We start from the raw sequence: 24,784 nt of genomic DNA, 5'->3' as shown, positions 1-24,784 counted from the left end.
ATATATACTTACCATATACATTCCAGCCACTCCACTTCTAGGCATTTACCCAAGAAAAATGAAAGCCTATGTCATCAATGTTCATAGTAGCTTTATTTGTAATAGCCAACAACTGGAAACAACCTAAATGTCTATCATGAATGAACTGATAAACAACCTGTAGCACATACATACAATGGATTAATACTCAGTAATAAAAAAGGAATGAGCTACTGATACATGCTACAACAAGGCTGAATCTCAAATAACTATGCTGAGAGAAGGAAGCCAGACAAAAATGTATACATACGGTATAATTCCACTTACACAGAGTTGTTGGAAATGCAAACTAATGTATGGGGACAGGAAGCAGACCCTAATTGTCTGGAGATTGGCACGGGAAAGGAGGGGTATGAAGGAGGGTTAGAAAAGGGCACGAAGAAACTTTTGGGGGTGATGGATATGTTCACTATCTTGTTTGTGGTCATGGTTTCACAGGTGTATACATACGTCAAAACGTGTCAAATTGTATACTCTAAATATGTGTAGTGTACTGTATGTCAATTATATCTCAACAAAGCCAGTAAAGAAAAAAATACCTGAAATATGAAAAGTTATATTAAAATTTTATTATAGCTGATGCAGAGAAGTAACCAAATCTGTCAAAATTTGAGTTAATGTAACTAATTTACTAACTAAAATTTGAGTTGCTTTGGTTAATCTGAGGTAGGTACTACTTAGCAATAAATTGTGTGACAGGTCAACAGACAGGAACGTCAAGGACTGGAGATCAAGCTACTACTTGGGTCTTTAAACTACAGCTTGGAGCTTTAAAATTAAAAATTGTTTTGCTCCTAAGTAAAGCTTATTAACTAGGAAAAGCTCTGTTACCCTTGGTCAGAAATGGGTCATTCATATTACATTCCAGTTAGCCTGGACTGGTTTTGTGGAATTGGTTCCTAAGCGAAGCAGCACTCCAGGACTCCACAGCCTTTACTGCTCTGAATTCCCCTCCCAAAAGGTGAGCGTGGGGAGAGGGGAGAGGAAGCCTCTTTTGCAGGCATTTGTAGCAGAACCATTTTTTTCCTCCTATACTTTCATGCATATGTGACAATGTTTTGATGCAGATTTACCGAAACTCCAAGTCACTTTTTGTTTCTAAATTGAGCTGTTACGGAAGATGAATTTATACTTATCCTTTATTAGTGGAAGCTTTACCAGTGAACTGGTAGCTCCCAAAACTCTGGAACCAAAGACAGCTCCAATTTACTATTTGTATGTTGTTCTTAAATCCTTCCTGGTGCAATATAATTGACTAGTCTGGTCTGCAGGCCAAAAGGTGATGTGACTACAATGCATAGGGCAATTCCAGAAGCACGACTTCACTTGCTAAGACAATGGTTGTGTCCTTCCATTCAACAAGCCCAGCCAAATTCTATTTCCCTAATCAGAGCTAAATGCCTACACTGTGTGACAGTAACATTTACTCACTTATTTATAAAATTTACATGATTTTAGAGAAAAAAAAAGGATACCTGTGTTTTGAATTCCAGAATGTTATTTCCCGGATTAATTCTTCCTAGTAATATCAAATCCTTTATCTGCATACATTTCTTTTTAGGAGCTGTGCTGTAGTTCACGGGCTTTTTTATAGTATGTTGATGGCCAGACCCAGAGGAGGGGCTCTGACTGTCATTTGCATGTGGAACAGCAAAAGCTGACTTTTTAAGATATGGTTTCATCTGATGCCCAGTTTCACTGCCTAAGACATCAATTCCCTGATGTACCAGGGATTCTGGTGCTCCCCTGGGTGGTTGCTGGGAAGCTGTTTTCCTAGTTCCTCTTTTTGGATTACAATTGGAAAGAGCCTGATCACAAATAACAGCTGATGGATGGGTGTCATTTTGGGCAAATTCACTTGAGGTTTCTGAAATATTTAATGTGCCAGTTACTGCTGAAGGACTACAGGATTCATGCCCTTTGGCTGTGGTTGCTGTAAGGTCATTTTCTTTTTGTGAATATTCTGCTTGAGCAAAAAAAGCAACAGGCTGGGATGGTAATTTAATCTTCTTAGTGCCATCTGAATATCTCGATTTTGATAACCCATCCAAGGTACAGTCTTTGACCTTTTTTTTAGAATTCAGCTCATTTCCAGAAAATTCTTCCCTTCTCACCATCTCTGAAATGAGATGAGTACAGGTATTTTGGCTGTCATTCCATGCTTCCAGAGACAACTGTGTTTCCTGCACACGTCTACAAACAAGGCTGACAGAAGAAAGGGAAGATGACTGAGGCTGCACTGAAGTTTCCGGACTGATAAGCTCTTGGCTGTCCTTATCACTACAGATTTCTGAGCTGGACGGCAGCTTCCTCAAACTAAGACCAGACAAAGATGTTACATCCTGATACTTCTGAATTCTCTCGCTTATTTTTTTCTGTTTCTTTGCCACAACCAAAAGGCTCTTCTGTCTTGCGGCCAAGCTAGCCAGTTGTTCTCTCAGGACTCCCTGCTTAAATGATTCTACGGACACCCTGTAGGAAGAAACAGAGAAGAAAATGCAAAAACAGGAGGAAACTTTTTCTCTAGCAGTCATTTAAATTTTAAAGATATTCTTTCTCAATTTAAGTTTAATCAGCTCAAAGTAGTCTATCTCTGCAAGGTATTTCCTGTGAGAGGAAGGTGACTCTTAAGGTGAGTCTGCCTTTTTTAGGAGTGACCTTGTAGGTATCCACATTTATATTCATGATTATCAGTTGTGAGTCAACTCCAGAAGAGAAACAAAACTTAGGTTATCCACCTAGATATCTACTAGCCTTTACTTGGAAGGCAGCAGGTGATGGCTGGGGAGGAACACCATTCTTTACGTTTGGAGTTTGCTTACCAGTTTACAAGGAAAAGGTGCATCACGAAGTAAGCAAAATTTGGGAGTCAAGTTCCACTCAAATTCCCTTAGCTATGGAGGAGTGAGACTGTTCTGTGTATAATTACGCTGAGCCAGGCCTGAGATACACCAGTTCATCAAGTAATCAGGTCATTGCACTTTGAACCTGTATCAAGTCCAGAGGACCACCCACACAAGCATTAGCCTGTGTTCCTTCTCCAAACCAAATCTCTGAGGGGCTTGATGACTAAGTGGGAGGAAATGGCTCATCCACACCTCTGTCTTTTGGTGATACCCACCTACGCCACACTGACCTTCAGGATACTGGACACTTTGTTTCCAGTGGTTCTCAAACTTTCTAGTCTCAGGACTTCCTTACACTCTTAAAAATTACTGAGGAACCCAAAGAACTTTAGTTTATATGGGTTATATGCATCAATATCTACTGTTTTAGAAAATAAAACTGAGAAATTTTTAAAAAACAAGAATACACAAGCACACATTCCATTAGCTACCAGAGTGATGATATTATCACATATCACATGGCCTCTAGAAAATTCCACCGTACACTCATAAAAGAATAAGAGCAAAAAAATCTTAGTATTATTACAAAAAATCTTTTGACTTCATGAACCCCTTGAAATGGTCTCAGGGACCCTTAGGGACCACCCTTTAAGAGTAGCTGTTTTAAGGGAAAGCAAGAGTAGAGATATCTGTTTCTTCTACCACAGTTTAGAGTTGTATTGAACTCCAAGCAGACTGGGTGTTAACGTGAGTAGTAGACACAAAGGAAAGAAGCAGAAAGAAGAAGTAAGATTAGCAAACAACTGGTAGCATAAAATGCCAGAAGCTGGACAGAGGAGAAACAAAGGAGAAAATAATATCACACTTAAAACTATGTGAAACAAAGAGTTCAGACAGAAAATGAAAGTGCTCTTTAGATTACAAGATTTTAAGTTGTAAAGCAGTATTAATAGGGATTTACACACTTGAAACCCCAACTGATCAGGAACTTCTCAAAATTCTAGATGTATTGTTAATCACAGGACACAAAGGAAAACTGAAGCCAGCGGTCTCCAAAGTCCCCTAGAAAACATCCTGTAGTCAGTTACCCACCTATAAGTTCACCTGCTTTATACTGACAGGAAAATCGGAAATAGAAAGGAATTTACGATACTTATTCACTATAGAGAAAAGAAAAATGGGGATAAAACAAGACTTATAAATAAAAATAGCAAACTTATTTTTAAATAAGTTCAGAAACACCTGAAATATGCAATAGAAGTCAAATGATTGTAAGACAAGAATACAAGGGAAATTAGAAAAATTACATGTGAATAAAGAATAGGGTCGAAAAGATAGCTGCACCCCATGTTCGCTACAGCGCCACTTCCAACAGCCCAGACGTGGGAGTGGCCCAGCGCCCACCTAGGAACGAACGAATGAGGAAAATGTGGCATGCAGGTACAGTGGAAAATCACTCAGTTATAAAAAGAAGGAAATCCTGTCATTTGCAACAACATGGATGGCCCTTGAGGTCATTATGCTAAGTGAGATAAGTCAGAAAGAAAGACAAATACCATTACATCTCACTCACAGACAGAGACTAGACTGGTGGCTGCTGGAGGTGGAGGGTGGGGGATGAGGGTGGGAGAAATGAGTGAAGGTGGTCAAAGGTACAAACATCATCCAGTTATGAAATAAATAAGTCATGAGGATGCAGACAGCATGGTGACTACAGCTAATAATACCGTGTTTATATTTGAAAGGTGCTAAGACAGTAAATAAAGCACTCAGTTTTTTCACTCACCTGTATTTTTTAGCCAGATCATCCCTTTCTGCCTTCTGTTTGGCAAGCACATTATCCACGACCTCCTTTATCTCTAACATCTTTTCAGTGTATTGGTCTAGAAACATGGTGGTAAAATAAGAAGTCAGTTAACTGAGAGACAACAAATGTTAAATTTGGCCACACAGGACTTAGCCTCTAAGTCCTGTACAAAACTTGGATCCCTCAGCCAGATCACAGATACAAAAGGTGTCAGAATATGGAGCCTGTGAATTTGTAAGGAGATTTTTTTAGAGAGCTGTTGCTTAACTGGGTGGGAATCTCCATCCTGAGCAGCAAAAGTGAGAGGTGAGGCGGTTTCTCTCCTTTAGCTCAAGCCTAATGGGGGCAGCATCTCAAAGGTTGTTGAGATATAATAACTCTCAGTTGAGGTGACAAAGGACTCATATTTGGCTTCTTCCCTGAATATCTAGAGGTCGAGATCCTGAAGGGCAAGAAGCTTCCACAGCAAGACAAAGAAAAAGCTGCTGCTGTGCTGGGAATGAACTTTGCTCCCTTCTAAGAACGGGTCCAAGGGGCCCGGACCCTGCTGACCTGCCGTGGAGCCTGCCCAGTGATCCTGCCAGGAGGGCTTCTAGCCGAGGGTGAGAGTCTGTGTAGGGAGGACACCAGGAAAAACAGAGGCTGAGGGGAGACTGAGGGGACAGGGAGAGGAAACTGTGAACTGCCACATCACAGAGCCATATAGAAGCTTCAGCAGAGCCTCAAAAACTGCTCTCAAGTCAAGAGACGTAGTTTAAACATCTGCCAAAGAGCAACGGAGCCAACTGCAGTCAGGACTCAGGCACCAGCCAAGAACTCTGGGTCCCAAGGCCTTCCCTTCCTCCCTTAAGGGGGCAATGAGATAAACATAAAGGATCATGAGTAGTCGATGCACTGTAATGGTTATAACCGAATAAAATTAAGTTGCAAAGCCTGGGGCTGGGGAGGGGAGAAAAGTGTCTAATCTTAGAAGCATTAAAAGAACAGCAAAGAAAAAAGGTGATACATTTTACTATACAGAATTTGAAATCTGAAAATTTATGTATGTTAGCACAAACTAACACTTGTTACAAATAAAAAGACAGTCAAGTGGCCGAAAAAAGTATTTTCAACAGTTATGGCATAAAATGGGTCAGTATACTTGATTATATAAAATATTTATTAATAGAAAACAGGAACAGTCAATTCACAAAATAGGAAATAAAACTAGCGAAAAAATACCACTAATAATCAATAATGAAAGTGAAAATACTAGGCACATTTTTCTTATTAAACTAGTAAAATTACTGTAAATGAAAATACTGATGCTATTAGCAGTGTAAAGAAAAAGACTAATGTGTACTGGTTGAAGTGCAAATTAGAATGTAATACTTTAGGAAACTAATTTATCAATATGAACCAATAGATTTTTAAATGTCTATATATTTTTCAATATTCCAATAATTCCAATTTTGTTAATCTTTTCTAAGCAGCTAATCTAAATCCAGAAAAAGCTACATGTTGTAACATAATAGGAAAACGTTGGAAAAACCCAAATGCTCAAGAAAAAGGAAAAAATTAAGTAAACCATGGAACATTTATTGAACAGAATACTATGTAACCACTAAGAATGATGGCTATGGGAAAAAAGAATGCAAAAATAGCACTTCTAGCATGATCCTAACTGTTTTTAACAATTTTATTGAGGTACAATTGTGTAACTATGTTCTTAAAAAAAATTATGTATCCCCCACAAAAAGGAAACAAATACATCAAAATATTGTGATGAGACAGTAGGTAATTTTAGCATATTTTTTCCTTTTTTTTTTTGAAGTGCATCTATGCCTTTTATAATGAAAAAAATTATAAACTTGGAAAATTCATCTAAGATGCATAAAATATTATAAATACTAAAACGTACAAACCATACATATTTGTTTGGTGGTATGAGTTATTTTGTATTATTTTCCTCAAAACATAACATGTACCAAGTGTTAGGACAAGATAAAAAGCAGAATGGGTATAACTCAAAAAGAAACAATTTTTTACAGAGGCTACACAACACGAGTTAGGACAAGACATGGACTAACGGCTGTATCCTGCTACACAAAAGATTGATGAGGTACTTTAAATTACTTTATTTAGTTTTTTGCTGAGGAAGATTGGCCCTAACTCTGTGCCAACCTTCCTCTGTTTTGTATCTGAGCTGCCACCACAGCATGGCCACTGATAGACAAGTGGTGTAGGTCCATGTTCAGGAGCCGAACCCGGGCTGCTGAAGAGGAGCACACTGAACTTAACCACTAGGCCACCTGGGCTGGCCCCCCAAATTACTTTATTTTTAGCTGACTATTTTTAACATTCAGATCTGCATCTATCAGAAGTGACTTTCTACCTTGTAAATCATAACTCAAGAAAACACAGCTGTGAACCATCAAGGGTTTGCAAATACTGAAGTTTTGAGAAATTAAGATTATTAGGTCAAGGATCAGAGTCTCATTTACTATTTTGAATCGCTAATGCTTTGCAAACAGGAAGACATCTATGCAGTAAGACGTTCACCGGGTTTACGTGCTCATCTGAAAGTTAGGAGGATTTGCTCTACTTGTGTCACCACTGCACATTCCTTTTCTGACCTGTTTTTAAGGGTTGCCCATAGCTGGGTGAAACTGAGGAGCTGAGGAATAATATAATCTCATCTCTAGTCACTGTCTTCTACTTTTTGTCACATCTTCATCTAAACATATCACCAGTAGTGGCTTATCCCTGATCATGGTTTTCAGTGTCTCTCAAATTACCACAGCTTGAGTCTAGAAGCACCTTTATCAACAATTACACAAACTACTGGTTGGCATCACTGACTTATAATGATCAGTCCTGGCACTTTAAATACTCCAGGATAAAAAAAGACCACTTTTTCAGCCACTGTGAGCTTTGAAATAAATATGAACCTTAAGATGAGGTAGCAATAACCTTGGATATCTGAAATAATCAAACTTAAGTATCAATCCATATTTACCTGCCTCTTCAGGGGTTCTTATTTCAAACTCTAATAAGTCTTCTTGTTTTTCTTCTATATCTTGTAGAGTGGCACTGACGATCTGACGCTGTCATATAAAAATATTAAAAACTTCATTACAAGAATGTAGATGTTTCTCTGATACGCAATTGGCAAATGCTAAAGAAAGTGCTGTTAAAAATGCTCATTTCCCTTTACATTGAAAATGTACTTAAGCTTTGCTTAACCTTAACCGTGTGTTGCATTTTGAAAAAGAAAGTAAACACTATCTTGATTTATGTAGCAGAGTTTTTCTACTCCTGGAAAATAGAATGTAAGAGCAGCCACCATGTAAACAATCCTAACTGCTCGCTGCCCTCTGTAATACCTACAGGTATAGGAAAGCAACAACTGCTCAGCACACAGGATTTAAAAGTCACATACACACAACAGGTTCACTTTAAGACATTATGACTCTCATTGCACACTACGGAAATCTCACACATAATCTCAGAAACACAAAACACCACTCTCTCAAAAACTCACAAAGGGGATTTTCAGACCACCTCTGCATCCCCTTGTCAGTACTGATCTTTCTGCCTGGAATATCTTCAATTTGTTCTGTCCAGATTCCTCTCTCTCTTAGGAGAGATGGAGTCGTGGAGTGGACTCTGTAACCAAGCTGCCTGGGTGTGAATTCTGGCTCTACCTCTTCTAAGCTGGGCGACTCCAGCAGATTACTTAGCCTCTCCTTGCCTAAACTGAGTACACATGTAAAATGCTTAGGACAGTGCCAGCACGAAGTAAGAGCTCAATAAATGCTGCTTATTATTATCTAAAACCCATCTCATACAATAAACCTCTGACTAATCTAATCCATACTAATTTCTCCTTTCTCAGAATTACTTAAGCATTTCAGTGCTACATAATTTACCATGAATATGTATAATGTCTAATGCATTATATTTATCTAAGATAATGAGATCTTGTAGGCAAGAGCATGGCTTTGAATTTGTGTACGGTTTCCACACTGTTGGATATATAGTTGTTGTTCAATAAATGACAACTGATGGACTGACTCATATTATCTATCCTTTTATATATTTTCAATACATCTTCATTTTTAAAATGTGCAGGCCCTCAAAGGCCTCTGAAGTATGTTGCTTTGAAATTTTACTTTGGTACTCACAAGGAATACGGAAAGTGCACTAATAAAACCATTTAATTATGTCAAAAAGTAATCTCACTGCTTCCATTTATGAAACGTACCAAAGTAAAACTACAAAATATAGATATGCAAAACAGACAAACAAAACAAGATTTCTCTCTGGTTACAGTGAATGGCTACGGTTACCAAAGCAAACTAAAGGTCCGGATCTGTGCCCAGGCTAACGCTCTCCCTACAGATTAGGATAAAGAGAACATTTCTTGATGCTGACTTTCCTTTCTGTTTGGCCTCATGTTGTGGATGCACTCACTCTCGGCCACCACCGGCCACGGCCTTTCACTCTACGCCAGCTCCACCCTCCACCATGGAGGCTCCAGCATAACTTTGTCTCCAAGATCCCCCTCCTTAAGTCCTTCATTACTGCCTGTTTCTCTTTAAAAAAAATCCTAACCTAGGATCTGTCTTTGGAACAAGCAGTTTTAGACAGTTTATACTCTGTTTACTGTAAAGCTTTACTACGATTTATTCCAAGTTTGCAGTTTTACTATGGCAGGATCATCTTTGCCTCTGACATCTCTGTTATAGCTTCATACGATACAGCACAGTGGGTAAGAGCGCAGGCTCTGGAGCAGACTGCTGGAGTTTAATTCTGGCATTGCTACTTAATAGAAATGTAATTTTGCGTTAAATTACTTAATCTCTCTTACTCTAGTGTCCTCATCTGTAATGAGGAAGTTAATGAGAATAACAGAACCTACCCAGAAGGGTTGTTATGAGGACTAAAGGAGTTCACATAAAGTGCTTAGAGGACAGCACGCCATATAATAAGTGCTCAATGAACCCCAAGTATTATTAGTATTATTACTTCTGTACTCATTCTATCCGGGAATAGCAAAGGAGGCTGCCTACATGCTGGGATGGGAAGGTGTTACAAGGCAGCACCAAACTAAAACCATTGATTTCCTTTGTATCTGGCCACAGAGTCACCCCCTACCTTCAATTTCGTTCGAAATTTCCAACACTGGGAAACAATTTTACATTTTCAAAAGACAAACCCTTAATGACTTTAAAGTCTTCCTATTTCTTTTGAGTTTTTCTTTTTCTTTAAAGTTGGTTTTCCTTAGACCCCTATATCTCCATTACATTTTCCCTGAGGCTTGGCATCTAGAATGATATAATTATTCCTGAAGCAAATATCCACATAATTAATAATAGGGCCTTTTCCCCCTAATGTTCTAATCTTTATGTGAAAATACATCTTAAAGATACTTATGGTCAATATGATGGGCTGAGCTGATACAGAAGGAGCCCTGTCCACTCCAAACACATGGAAATATTGGACAAAATACAATAAGCTTTACACACACATAGAGCTAAGAATGGAAACGGAAATTCCCAGGTGCCGGCCATGAAGCCAGCAGTGGCCCATGGGTGGTTCGGAACAAACAGAGGTATTAGGGGCCGGGTTTTTAACGCCCACAAAGGGACAAGCCCACATGAGGAGGGAGTTAGAATAGAATCCCTGAATAAAGCTAGTGACCTTCAGTGCATGTCCTTTAGGTTAAATAAGGATTAGAAAAACTCTACTTGGCACCCACCTAAGCCTTTGGGTAGAAAACTAGAGACCCAAGCCTATGCCACATGTGTATACAAGAACAAAATTTATACAGTCTGTGTGGTTCAGGAACCCAAACTGAGAAATTAGCATAAAAACTGGTGTGAAACTGATCAACCCCTATGGCCCGAGCACAGGCAGATATAAAATACAAAGGCTAGGCAGACCAAATTCCCACAGGAAACACACTCACTGACAGGAGATCACAAGAGAAAATTACAAACCATGGGAAGAACCAAAATATCATGAGAAAGAGTCGGGAGGAGAATTTGAAATTCCTTTAAAAATGTTTGAGGGGCTGGCCTGGTGGTGTAGTGGTTAGGTTTGCACACTCTGCTTCAGGGTTCACAGATCTGGATCCTGAGCATGGACTTACACACTGCTTGTCAGGCCATGCTGTGGTGGCATCCCACATACAAAATAGAGGAAGGCTGGCACAGATGTTAGGTCAGTGACAATCTTCCTCAAGCAAAAAGAGGAAGATTGGCAACAGATGTTTGTGCCGGGCCAATCTTCCTCACCAAAAAAAAAAAAGAAGAAGAAGAAGAAGAAAAGAAAGGAAGGCAAAAAAAGTTTGAAAAGATTTTTCTTAATGCTATCAATATTGTAAGGCAAGATCAGGAAAGTCTTTTTGTTTTTTTATAACAAAAATTTGAAAAGGAAACATAGAAGTTCTAGAAATAAAATAGTTATTGAAATTAAAGATTCAATGCAGGGTTAAATATATTGAGGAGAGAAATAATGAATCAGTTTGAATACCACTTAAAATAAAATATTTAAGGTATAAATTAGTTGATTAATCAGTTTCAGTTCAATGAATGACATTTTCCCCTCTCCACTAACTGAAAGTCTGTAAGAGAAGTCTAATCAACATGCACAGTCAGATTCAAAGTAATATTTCATGGAGGATGCTACTTTGCTTAAGAAGTTAGTGTCTAGTAAGCTTTGTGTTTTTATCAAACTAAGAATATCCATCTTATCAATTACTATATATTTTATTGAGCAACTACTATGTTATTTTCCCCAAAAATACACCTTTACATGAGGGGTTTCACATATAGCTAACACGATATTAGCCATGTGGGATCCAGGTTGGCTTAACCAGGTTGTGTACCTTTTCTCTGTCTGGGTTCCAGGGTCTTTTCTGCCTAGTAAATGTCCTAGGCACTTTCTGGGTGTAGCTGGATAAAGGAACACTATGACAGTAGCAGTGTCTGTGGGACAAGAGGCAGCCAAAGAACCCAGCCTAGGTGTAAGGAACAGCAGCTAATCATAATTCTGTATTCAATGCAGACAACTGAGAGTTAACCACACAACACATCTGGCTTGACTGATTCTGTTCAATTATGCTATTTTATTTTCCTATGACAAAACTATTTTCAACCTGCATGTCCTTAAAATGGAAAGAGTGTTGCCAATAGCCAATGGCTGGCTGGCCCAAAGAATGGCATTTTCTAGGCTGAAGAATGAAAGGATTTCAATGTCACTCACCACAGGAAGGCTTTCTCTTGCTTTCTTTCGGTGTGAAAGAGAAGGTAGATCAATAGTTTTGCAGCCATCACAAAAACACCGTTTATGTCTTTTAGACCGGACAGCAGGAATTTTTACTTTAAAAAATAAAATTAGAAAATATAAGAATGTACAAAAATTTAGGTTTATTTTATCAATTGTAATGGTGACAGGATGGGAGGAATAAATTAAGTCTATAATTATTATAATATCTTTTTTTTTTCTTTTTCTCCCCAAAGCCCCCAGGCACATAGTTGTATATTCTCAGTCGTGGGTCCCTCTAGTTGTGGTATGTGGCATGCCGCCTCAGCATGGCCCAATGAGCAGCGCCATGTCCGCGCCCAGGATTCGAACTGACGAAACCCTGGGCCATCTGCAGTGGAGCACGTGAACTTAACCACTCAGCCACTCAGCCACGGGGCTGGCCCCTATAATTATTATAATATCTTGATGTTGGTCAGCACTTTACTATTATTATTATCAATTGACACATCACAGCTAACATTTACTGAATACTTACCACATTCTGGAGATCGAACTCTTTCCCTAAATCATCCTATTTAACGTTCACAGGAACCCCGTGAGGTAGGAAGTTTATTAAATCCATTTTACAGAAGAGGAAAGTGAAGCTTAGAGGTATTCAGGAAGTTGCCTCATGTCACACAGCTAGTACTGAAACCAGATCTGATTCCAAAGTCCATGCTCTTAACCACTACGACTATGACTCATTGTCTCTCTCAAGTTCTCTCTGACCCTCCTCCCATTCTAGACTTCCTGTCTCCATGAAAGTACTGCACCTCATACCCCTCATCTCTTTGGGGTACCTGACCAAGGAAACGTAAACAATTTCCAAGAAACAGCAGACAAGTGGAAACAGACATAGCACTTTATAAGAGAGTGCCCAGTAACTCCAAAAGCAAAGCTTCTCGGTAAGCAGAGCTGATATCAATTATGGAACCTGAACCTTCAGGCATGGATGTGGAGAGGGAGAGAGACATGGCTGGGGTCTAAGAAAGGCCCTGACGCTATGGACTTACCACATGGTAGCAGGCAACAAACGGAGGAAGCTTGCATCAGTCTGGACCTTGACCTAACTGTGGGCTAGCTTGCTAGTAAAATATGACACAATGATTAGGCTCTGACAACCACAACAGCAATGTTATTCTGCCCTTGAAAATCAACAGCTGGTGAGGATAGTGGGAGGCTGGGGGAGAAGTGTGCGACATGGGCTCTCCCTCCAATATTCTTCCTCATAGAGAGAGAGGGCAGATACATTCCTGAGTTTCTTCTAAGAGTCAAGGCTCAAGCAAGAGGGAAAAGGACGAACAATCCCCTCTCCCCAACTTACATTGTGATTAATTGCCTGTTTTCTGGCTCGTCTCCCCACTAGACTGGAAGCTCCTCGTGGGCAAGTGCCTGGTTTGCATAGCAGGTGCTCAACAAAAGTATGTTTTCTAAATTAGTGTTCCCTAAATGCCTATTTCTTATAGATAATTCATTATATTATTTAAGCACAAACGATTGCTAAAAAATGGTTCACAAAATTTTGCCTGGCTATACATTGCCTTGAAATATTCTTTTCACTATGATCTATCACATACACACATACATGTATAGTATATCTGCTTAACAAACTCACATTCTAGCACTACAGGATTAGAGTCTTGAAAAGTTGGCATCAGTCCAACTTTTGTATGAATCATTACAAGTACACATTTTTTTTCTTCTTCTTCTCCCCAAAGCCTCCCAGTATAGTTGTATATTCCAGTTGTAGGTCCCTCTGGTTGTGCTGTGTGGGACGCCACCTCAGCATGGCTTGATGAGTGGTGTCACGTACGTGCCCAGGATCTGAACTGGCAAAACCCTGGGCCTCCAGAGCGGAGCACGTGAACTTAACCACTAGGCCACAGGGTCAGCCCCTACAAATTTTGAAGTAATAGAATCTTAGTTGCAAAGACTTTAGTATAATGTCATCCCTTTTCACCCCCACTACAAGTAAACCAATCTACGTAGTTTCAGTTACATCTATCTCAGACCCAATGGTAGGGAGATTCATGTTTGTTTAATGAATGATATGGATTTCATTTCAACATGTAACTCCAATCCAATAGGATCACATGATCTATAAATTAAACCAAGTTTAAAAATGCTAATTACTAACAATAAATAATGCTTTTCAAGAGTTTAATAAACATATAAAACATCTATCCCCAGTTATGAAACAACTTAACACTACAGATATGAAGATTTCATTTTTCTAGGCAGAGATATATCCTGTATAAAAGAGCAAGCAGGACTGACATACCAGCGACTACAGCATTACTCTCATCTCTATTATCAGTCTCAACAGCACCGTAAGATTTCAGCAGCTCTTTCATCTTTTCGTCATCTGCTTCATCCAAAGCAGTCTTGCGTTTTTGATCCTTTTGATTAGGATTTGCTCCATGCTGTAGTAGAATCTCAGTTGCCTAGAATGGATTTTTCCAAAGTTATTTCTACAGACACTTAAAATCAATAATTTTTGCTTTCATTACAAGACAACATTACCAAGCATTAAAAGTTACCAAAAAGATTTCAAATTCTGGCCAAGAAAATTTTCATTAAATTTGATATAACTGTAAACTGACCCACTGATTTGGCCTGATCTGATCCCCTCACAGGAGAAGCAAACACGATGATGTGAAAGTATCAGCTATGCTGCTGTCATTGCAGTAAGAGGCAGACACAGGCATACCCATGTGCAGAAGGATTTAGTCTCTCTTTAACAGATCCCTGTGTCCCCCTAAAGCTGGAGGATGGGGTAGACAAGGGAGCAAGAATCACCTAGGACTATATTATGTTATAAACTGTGTTATAAATGGCCATTAGAGTTGACTAAAGCTCTATTTGGACTATATTCCAGGAGCACTACTTCTTGAAGAGGTTTCATGAGCTAGCCTGGAAACCTAATGTCTATTCTAATAATGACTATGAAAACATGTTATGTGCCCTAAATAACTGACTTATATTCACAGAATGTTAATGAGAAAAGGAAACAGAAATAATCTACTCCAACTCTATCATCTTACAGAAGAGGAAACAGGTCAGACAGGCTGTGACATTTCTGGGGGGAAAAGCTTCTAATATAAATAAAGTTTCTCTGAATAACTCAAGGTTATGTATTAGAAGTTTGTAATTGATCAAAGTCAAAGATAGTTACTAACTGGTTTATGGTATAAGTCAATTATAGCTGCTTAACGACGTGGATATATTCTGAGAAACGTGTTGCTAGGAGATTTCCTTGTTGTGCAATCATCATACAGTGTGCTTACACAAACCTAGACGGTATGGCCTACTACACACCTAGGCTGTATGGTATAGCCTAACGCTCCCAAGCTGCAAACCTGGACAGCATGTTACTGCACTGAACGCTATGGGCAATTGTGACAAATGGTAACTAAACATATCTAAACCTAGAAAAGGTACAGTAAAAACACAGCATAAACGACTAAAACTGGTACACCTGTATAGGGCACGTCCCACAAATGGAGCCTGCAGGACTGCACGTTGCTCTGGGTGAGTGGGTGAGTGAGTGGTGAGTGAATGTGGGGGCCTAGGCAGTATGCACACTACTGTAGACTTTGTAAACACTGTACACTTAGGCTACATTAAATTTATTAAAAAGCATTTTTCTTTCTTCAATAATAAATTAACCATACCTTACTGTAACTTTTTTACTTTATAAATTTTTAAATTTTTTTAACTTTTTGACTCTTTCATAATAACATTTAGCTTAAAACACAAACACATTGTTTTAGCTGGAGAAAAATATTTTATTTCTTTACATTCATATTCTATAAGCTGTTTTCTCTTTTTAAATTAAAAAAATTTTTTTTTACTTTTTAAACTTTTTTGTTAAAAACTAATACACACGCAATTTATCCTAGGCCTACACAGAGTGCAGATCCTGCATATCACTGTCTTCCACCTCCACATCCTGTCCCACTGGAAGGTCTTCAGGGCAGTAACACACATGGAGCTGTCATCTCCTATGATAACGGTGCCTTCTTCTGGAACACCTCCTGAAGCTCTTCTTGAGGAGGCGACACTCTTTTCAGAAATCTGTCTATGGTGGTTTGCTTGCTTGGTTTCTTTTTTTCATTACAGATTTGCTTGTAAGCAGATAACGCACCATGAACATTCCTCTCTATTAATGAAAACCTTTCAGCGTTGAGGTCCAAGTTTTCAGATTTTTTTAAGGACCTTGTTGAGGTCTGAAAAAGCTTCTGCTAAACCCTTCACTGTGAATTTTCTTGGGGGTTCTTCTTTTTCTTCTCCTGCAGTTTCCTTTTCTCGTGCCTCTTCTTCAGCAATGCCTTTCTGTTCCAATTCCAACAACTCCTCAGTAGTCCGTTCCTCAGGAACCACCTCTAGGAACCCCTCAGCGTCATCCTCATCCACATCCAGGGTAAGTTGTTTGTCATCTCAACCACAGCCTGGTTGATTTTTGCAACCTCCTCATCCTTGGCAAATCCTCTGAAGTCACGGATGAACCTCTTGAGTGTCTTCTTCCATGTGCCATTCATACACTCCTTGGTGACATCACCCCAAGCCCAGGCAGGGTTCCTGATGCAGCCGTAGATGTTGTAATCCTTCCAGAATTGCATCAGTATCTTCTCAGTTGAAGCAAAGCCTGGGTAAAGATCCTCCTTTTAAGGCCTATAAAAGGCTGCTATAACTCCTTAATCTACTGGCCGGATCAAAGAGGTGGTGTTTGAAGGGAGAAATGCCACTTTGATACTGGGATGAAGATCACAAATAAAAGAAGGATGTCCAGGAGCATTATCAACAATAAGCAAAATCTTGAAAGGTATGTTATTCTCCAAACAGTACTTCTCCATTTCGCTGGCATAGCAATTCAGGAGGGCTTCTTGGAAGAGGAGCTGGGTCATCCATGACTTCTTCTTGCTCCTGTAGTACACTGGCAGTGTGTGCCTACTGATATGCTTGAAGGACCTGGGGTCCTCCAAAGGGTTTCAGTTGGTAGCCTGCAACATTGCCCCCGAGTGAGACTGTTTATCCTGTCATTAAAAGCCTTGAAACCTGGCATTGACTTGGCCTCCGTATGGATGAAAGTCCTTTCAGGCATCCATTTCCAGAACAGGGAGGTTTCATCCATATTGAATATTTGCTCTGGTAAGTAATTTTCCTCCACAATCAGCTTATCTAGAGTTTCCAAAAATCCTTCAGCTGCCTTCACATCAGCATTCATAGACTCACCGCTCACTTTCACATTATGCAGTAAGTAACGAATCTTGGATTGTTCAGACCACCCAGAGCTGGCAGTAAATTCAACACTGTAGCCAGGGTCAAGCCTCTTCTTTCAACATCGCAAACTAACCTTTTGCTTTTGCTGTGATCATCATGGTGCTGAAAGGGATAGCTTCCATGTCTGGTCTTCAATCCAGGTCATTACAAGTTTCCCCATGTCTGATACAGCCCCTTCTCAAATTTTTGTTAGTCTTGCTGCCTTCGATGAAGCAGATCCTTTAACAGCTTCCATCACTTCTTCTTCCTCAAGATCACAGCTATAGTGGAACGGGACATGCCTGACTGGCAAGCAGTAACCATCACTGATTTTCCACTTTCATAGTCCTTAATCACTTTTAGTTTTGTTTCTAGTTGAATCACTTGATGTGGCCTCTTACTGGCAACACTAGCAGTGGATTTTGTAAGTTTAGGGGCCATGATGAACAAAACAACACAAGATTAAGTCAAGGACAAGAGAAAATAATGCAATCAAGAGATGTGGCAAACACAAGATGTGTGAGGCTGCTGCCTCGGTAACATGGCATACTGTTTTACAGTAGACTTTTTTAATAAGTAGAAAGAGTACACTCTAAAATAACAATAAAAAGTGTAACACAGTAAAACATAACTTACACCATATTAATAATGACTACTCTGCCTGTGTTAAAATGAGGCCTTCCTCTAGGTCTGGGCCTTTAATATATTAGCACGGATTCATTCAATATATTAGTCTGGAAGACACAGAGCACTCAGTTCAGAGGGAATGGCCCCTGAATAGCTGTTTTTCAGTAACACTCATCAACAGGAAAAAGTCTAAGAGAACAATAACAGAGTAACAGGCAGCAAGGCACTAAAAAGGAAGGGCTAAGGCTGAAGTTGGAGAGAGTTCCAGGGAACACGAGGGGGCCGACCTGAGCAACAAAGAGCTTGGCAAAAATTAGGTGACCAAGAAATCGGCCGCTCACCTGTTTAAAGAAAGAAATCAGCCTTACTAAAGTAAGCACTAATACAATCATGACGTAAAATCAGTCCATCATCACAAAAAATACCTGTTACGCCTCTCTACAGTCAATCCCTTCCCACCACCCTTTGGCCCTTGGCAATCAGTGATCTGCTTCAATCACTATAAATTCTGTCTTTTGTAGACTTTCATATGAATGGAATCATGTGGTATATAGTCTTTTGCGTCTGGCTTCTTTGAATTAGCATGATGCTTTGAGATTCATCCATATTGTTGTGTGTATCAATAGTTTATTCCAGCTACTTGCTGGCTATGATGTCAATAGCGTTCTATCAGTGAATGGCAGTTAGACCCATTCTGCAATGTATGTAGACAAGTGTTAAAGGAGACTTGTCTTTTTGTCTCCTTTATGTCTCTGCATAACGATGATTTTAAGAAAAAAAGTTTGTTCCTTTTAACAAATTATTTATTCATTTACCAACTGATAGACATTTGGGTTCTTTCTAGCTACCAACTATAATGAACAAAACTGCTATGAACATTCAAGTATGAATATTTATGTAGACAAAGAAATCCTGATTTCTATCTCTCTGTTGAACCTCTCATTTTGTTCATATATTATTTTCCTGATTGTATTGAGTAGTCTGTGTTCTCTTGTAGACTGCTGAGGTTCCTTAAAACAATTATTTTTTTTCAATTCTTTGTCAGGCAACTCATAGATTTCCATTTCCATTTCTTTGGGGTCAGGGCTTGCTCCACACTTTTTGTTCCCTGTTGGTGGGGGACTTCCTAAGATTATATGCCTTCTCTTGGTCCCATAAAGCCAGGTGTCGAGAGCCTCTTGTTTGCTTTCTTTAGGGTGGGCCCCTGAAATCCTGCAGTCAGACCAGCTTCCTGTGTTGCCTACCAGCAGTCTGGAAAGGCTCACTCTCTCTGTTCACGGGGTGCACACTGAGTGTTACCGAGCACCTCAGTCATCTGGGTGAGGCAAGAAAGAAGTGGGCCTCCTGGGCAATGTCCCACATGGCTGGGGAAGCTGGGCACTCACAGCCCACACAGCTGGGGAACAGTACTCCACAATGATATAAAACTATCCCTAACTGATGAAAGTAGCTCACTGTGCTTAAACTGTCTACGCAAGCAATGTGGTTTATGGTTCTGGGAGTCTGGAATCCTGGTGTGTGCTAGGCAAAGGGTGCCTACCTGACCAGCCCCCAGCATAAATCGTGGGCACTGAATTTCTAATGCATTTCCTTGGGCAGAAACATCGCATGTATGTTGCTCTATTTTCATTGTGGGGGGACGAGGAAGCTCTGTGTGATCTCTTATGAGAAAGACAGCATAATAAAGCCTTCACACTGAAACCTCCAGACTCCACCTGTGTGCTTTTCTCTGATGATCCAGCTGTGGATCCTCACTACATTGCTATGATAAATCTTGGCCATGATTACAATTATATGCTGAGCTTTGCGAGTCCTTCTAACGAATTTCCAAATGTAAGGGTGGTGCTGAGGACCCCCTTACTTTCTTTGTTTTATATTACATTTTTCAGGATAATATCCAAAAACCTGATTTTCCCACAATGAAATTTTGGCCCTTATTTAAGTGGTTTCAATTCAGTGGCCTTTTCTCTGAACTAGCAAGTTCATCATTTTAATGATTCTTCCTGCTTGGTTTCTTCCATTTCATGATCATATAACCTTGTGACTTCATCTTTTTTTTTGGTGAGGAAGATTGGCCCTGAGCTACCATCTGTTGCCCATCTTCCTCTTTTTTTTTTTTTATCTCCCAAAAGCCCCCTAGTACATAATCGTATATTCTAGTTGTAGGTTATTCTAGTTCCTCTATGTGGGACGTCACCTCAGCACGGCCTGATGAGCAGTGCTAGGTTTGTGCCCAGGATCCAAACTGGCAAATCCAGGGTCGCCAAAGCAGAGTACACAAACTTAATCACTCGGTCACGGGGCCGGCCTCCTATTCCTTTCTAATTTAGGCATCTTAGAAGCCAAAAAGCTTCTCTGGCCAAAAGAAGCCACTCTGGCCATTAGCCTACCCCGCCTTGTATTATTCTTAATGATTAGTTTATACCTCTCATCTCTGCAATCCATAAATTCAATAATACTATTACTTTACATGACTACATTTAGGCTGAAAACGGTAGGGATATACTTTTTAAATAGAAATCATGAGGCTCTTAAAAATATAGAGAGGCAGATAAACAGGTGTTAGTAAGAGATCCAAGGAATTTTTTATATGAGCCTTAGTTTTATACTGTTGCTGTTGGTGGTGGTTTCATGATTTTTCAAAATCAATAATTATTCCTGAAGTTTATATTGCCTACTGATAACAAAAAGTTTTCTCCTAAGTTTGTCAGACAAAAAGATGAGTTTAAAATCTGAAGAATTTTAAGGTTTAGATTTGATATTCAGGGTTACTGAAATAATGACCCTAGTAATTTCCTCTCGTGATATTTTTACCACAGCTGCCTGAGTAAGAAAAACAAAGGCGAAAAAGACACAACAAACCTCCAGGAAACAAGCAACTTGTGTATTTACCCATTTCTTTGAAACCTCAAACCCACTGAGAAATTTTGAGTTACAGAGTCTAGCTGTCACAAGTATCATCACTATAATTAGACTCTTTTATGCACAACAACAAATCACTTAAAACAATTAAAAATGGAATGTTTTAGATTTATAACCTGTGTCTACTCTGAGCTCTTTCGTTTTATTCTGACTTACATGAATTTTATGATGAAGACAATGAAAAAATGATTCATCAGGAAATATACTGATTTTCCAATCTATACACAGTATTTTATCTTCATTTGTCACTTTAAGCAGGTTTTAAAAATCATTCGTTTTAAGGAATCACTTTAGTTTTCAGCTTAAAATATCTTCATTTCCTTCACGTACTTTTCTAATTAAAAGTAAAAGGAACCTAATCTGGTATACACTATACCTTTAAATGACTGTTTGCAACAGCATCATGTAAGGGCAGAATTCCATCTAGATTTTCACAATTAACATTAGCACCAGCTTTTAACAACTCTACAATTATATCACCACATCCCTCACCAGATGCCTCGTGAAGTGGTGTCCAACCTAAGAAAAAAAAAGAAATTTCTGCTTACAAATCAACATTCATGTAATATCTTCATTATTAAGTTTATTTGCACTAATGGAATTAATATCTATACTGATTCAAATGTATCTACTAAGTATCAGATAAGAAACAATATTGAAAACTTGGCATTAAATCCGTAAGTTTCATTTTTTAAAACAAATTGATCTCATCAAAAATATTTATTGATACAAGTGCCAAAACAGAAGACTCACAGAACATAAAATATAGTGGGACCGGAGTAAACAGTAATCATGTCAATTTGTTTCAACTCAGATATTAAAATAGGCTAAGATCACGTCTGACTTTCCTATTTCTATCTTTGCACATTTCTCTTTAAAATGACATTTGATTCAATCAATCTTTGAGTTTTCCCCCCTGAAATTCCTCACGTAAGATTCTTCTGTGCTTGAGCAAAACGTTAGATCAATTTAAAAATGGAAGTTTAAAATAAAAATAAGGGAAGGGCGAAAAGAAGGAAGAGTATAAAGAGAGGAGCAAAGAGAAGAAGGGACCAGGAAGTGGGAAAAATTTCACCTTCTCTCGCATGTTAGGTAGTGGAACTAAGGCCTCACTAAATAAGCTCCCCTTGGCTCCCTGTTCTGAGGACTCCCTTGGATGCTCCCAAATTCCGTTAAAAACTATTTCGAAGGAGAAGGTTATTTTAGCAACTGGTGGGAACCAAGATAAATCTTACTATTCAACTAAATAATAATATACTGTATCGGGCTGGCCCCGAGGCTGAGTGGTTACGTTCACACGCTCTGCTGTGGTGGCCCGGGGTTTCAGCAGTTTGGATCCTGGGTGTGGACATGGCACCGCTCGTGAAGACATGCTGAGGCAGCGTCCCACATGCCACAACTAGAGGGACCCACAACTAAAAACATGCAACTATGGGGGCTTTGGGGGGAAAAAGGAAAGATAAAATCTTTAAAAAAAAATTAACAGTAACAATAATATATTGTAAAAAAGATTGTTCAAAGTTAGCAGTTATAAATCAGCCAGGATCAAAACTGGGGGAGGGAGAGATGAAACATCTATTTCAGTGAGTTCAAATTATAAACACAATTAAAATTAAAAGAATCCAAACCTGCATTATCTTGCAGATTCACATCTGCTCCAGATTCTATTAGAGCTTTCACCAGAGACAAATTTCCTCTTCTGGCAGCCAAATGAAGCCGGCTTTCCCCTCTGGCATTCCTCTTATTGATCCCAGCTGTTTTCATTTCTGTAAATTTGCCAAGCAAAACTGAGGCTTCTTTTCTGCCAAATGCTGATTATTATAAAGGAGCTTAGAAAATACATAGCAACTTCCTCAAAATATCCTAAGTGGGTGCACTACACAGAAACATACATCAATTAATATTATCATTGCTGTTACTGTTTTAAAATATAACTTGTGAAGCAAATACAGGGCACTTAAGCATATTACTTCAAATTCACTTGAGCAGTTGTTTAGTCACTATCACACGCGGGACTGAAATACACAAACTGGCCGCAGTTCCACACTCATCCTGCTCTCACTACTCCTTTAGCAATGGATAACATTTTTCTTAAAACAAACTGTGATTTTATAAAAATCTTTCCACAGCTATTCTCTACCTCAATGGGTGTATTCCTGATAAGATCCCAAGAACCAAACTACAGCCAATTATTGGGGTGTTTTTTTCATAAAAAATGCAGTACATCATTATGCAAAGGTACTTTTTTATCTTTTTCTTGCAACACAGGTTAGAGAGACCTAATTGGAGATAAAAATAGTGGACTGACCATGTTTGTTTGTTTGTTTTCCCCCCCATTTCTACTCAAAACCATGCTAAACTGATAATAAAACTTTTTTAAATACTATAAAAAGAAAATAGAAGGGGAAATAACATTACGACAAAGACTTCAGCAAATTTTGGGGAATTGGAAAGTCCCAGATGGAGAAGAGTTAACTGATTTGGCAAAGTGGGGAATGCTCCAACCCAAGTGCCTGGAAAGGAATCATAGAGAAGAGAGCCCCTCTGACCCAGGCACTCAGCACTTGGGGCATCAGGCACCACGACACACCACGTGCATGGAAGAGGGCTGGAAACTGGGAGACGGGCAAAGCACATGTATAGAAGAGCTGGGGCCCCGAGTCCCCGTCTCCAACCCTGAATTGCCTGGCAGCCGTTCCTCTCACCCCAGGTCTCCATCCCCAAGCCAGGAACCTGGAGGTTTATTCTCTGTAGAAACTGTATTAGAGAAGCTTCAGACTGAGATGCAAGGCAACGCTGAGGATCAGGGTGAGGAAACTGAAAAGAATATCCATTAAACCAGCGGTTCTCAAAGTGTAGTCCCAGATTGGCAGTATCAGTGTCGCCCGGGAAACCTGTCAGAAATGTGAATTCTCCAACCCAGCCCAAGCCTACTCTGGAGGGCAGACTTGAAGATGGTTCCAAATGCTCCTCTCCTCCTGGTGTTTAGGCCTTGTACAATCCCCTCCTCTTGAACAACTCGTTTTTTAACCAACAAAGCACCTCAACACCAAGGGTATTTCACTTGCTTGATTAGGTAACAAGAGATGGCAACATTTTCTATCTTGCTGGCAGACTTCTCTATCACCTTCAGCTTGCATGTCTGGATGAAGCGAGTAGCCATGTTGGAAAAGCCCACGCAGCAAGAAACTGAGGATGGCCACACGCCTTAAGGAACTGAATTCTGCCAACAACCACACAGGCGTGAAAGTGGATCCTTCCCTAGCTGAGCCTTCAGATGAGACCCCAGTCCTGGCCAACACTGTGATTGCAGCCTGTGAAAGATCCTGAGCAGAGGACCAGGCTAAGCTGTGCCCAATTCCTGACCTACAGAAACTATGAGATAATAAATACATTGTTTTACACTACTAAGTTGGTGATAATTTGTTACGCACTAACAGATAACCAATACACACACTGATCCAGACTTTCTGAGGGCAGAGCCCAGCGATCTGTTTTAACAAGCTTTCCAGGTGACTCTGATGAAGCTAAGCTTGGAGAACATAGGAGCCTTTCCCTGCCCTATTTCCTAAATGCTAGCAACCGGGCACATAACTTCAGGGCAAGAGAAAAAGAACAGATAATTACTCTCTGAAAGATGGATCCTTTGGTTATATGAATCACAGGGAAGACTGTTGCCTCATGTCTATCTTCCACTGACATCCAGACAAAAACAAATTGCCCTTCAGAAATTTGCACTCAGAAACTCTTTACTAGAAGAATAAAGACATATTTTTTATATATATACATATAAAATAGATATGTATTTCACATTATATATCCATATATAGAGAATATATTTAAAATTTATAAAATATCTAAGATGGCATGCCTGCAGATCCCAAGTTTAAATTGAAAAATTCTCCCAATCACTGCTACCGTGCATGGCACAGATCCTCACAGCTTGTTCCTGGTGTGTTTGCAGCAAAGAAGGTAGGCAAGTGATAAA

General features: G+C 39.4%; 1 protein-coding gene across 1 annotated transcript in view; it reads right to left on the bottom strand.

The window, feature by feature from the left end:
* ANKRD31 (ankyrin repeat domain 31) overlaps positions 1–24,784 on the bottom strand; it is a 129,985-nt gene that overhangs the window by 32,268 nt on the left and 72,933 nt on the right. Inside the window, exons 16-22 of the mRNA XM_046668181.1 lie at positions 22,425–22,562; positions 21,173–21,315; positions 14,267–14,429; positions 11,944–12,059; positions 7,691–7,778; positions 4,672–4,768; positions 1,515–2,511 (exon numbers count right to left, since the gene is read on the bottom strand). Of these exons, the coding sequence (XP_046524137.1) occupies positions 1,515–2,511; positions 4,672–4,768; positions 7,691–7,778; positions 11,944–12,059; positions 14,267–14,429; positions 21,173–21,315; positions 22,425–22,562 (1,742 nt within the window). The remainder of the gene's footprint in view (positions 1–1,514; positions 2,512–4,671; positions 4,769–7,690; positions 7,779–11,943; positions 12,060–14,266; positions 14,430–21,172; positions 21,316–22,424; positions 22,563–24,784) is intronic.

This window comes from Equus quagga, chromosome 7, assembly GCF_021613505.1.
Source record: "Equus quagga isolate Etosha38 chromosome 7, UCLA_HA_Equagga_1.0, whole genome shotgun sequence".
Lineage (NCBI taxonomy): Eukaryota > Metazoa > Chordata > Mammalia > Perissodactyla > Equidae > Equus > Equus quagga.
This window is presented reverse-complemented; position numbering and strand designations above follow the sequence as displayed.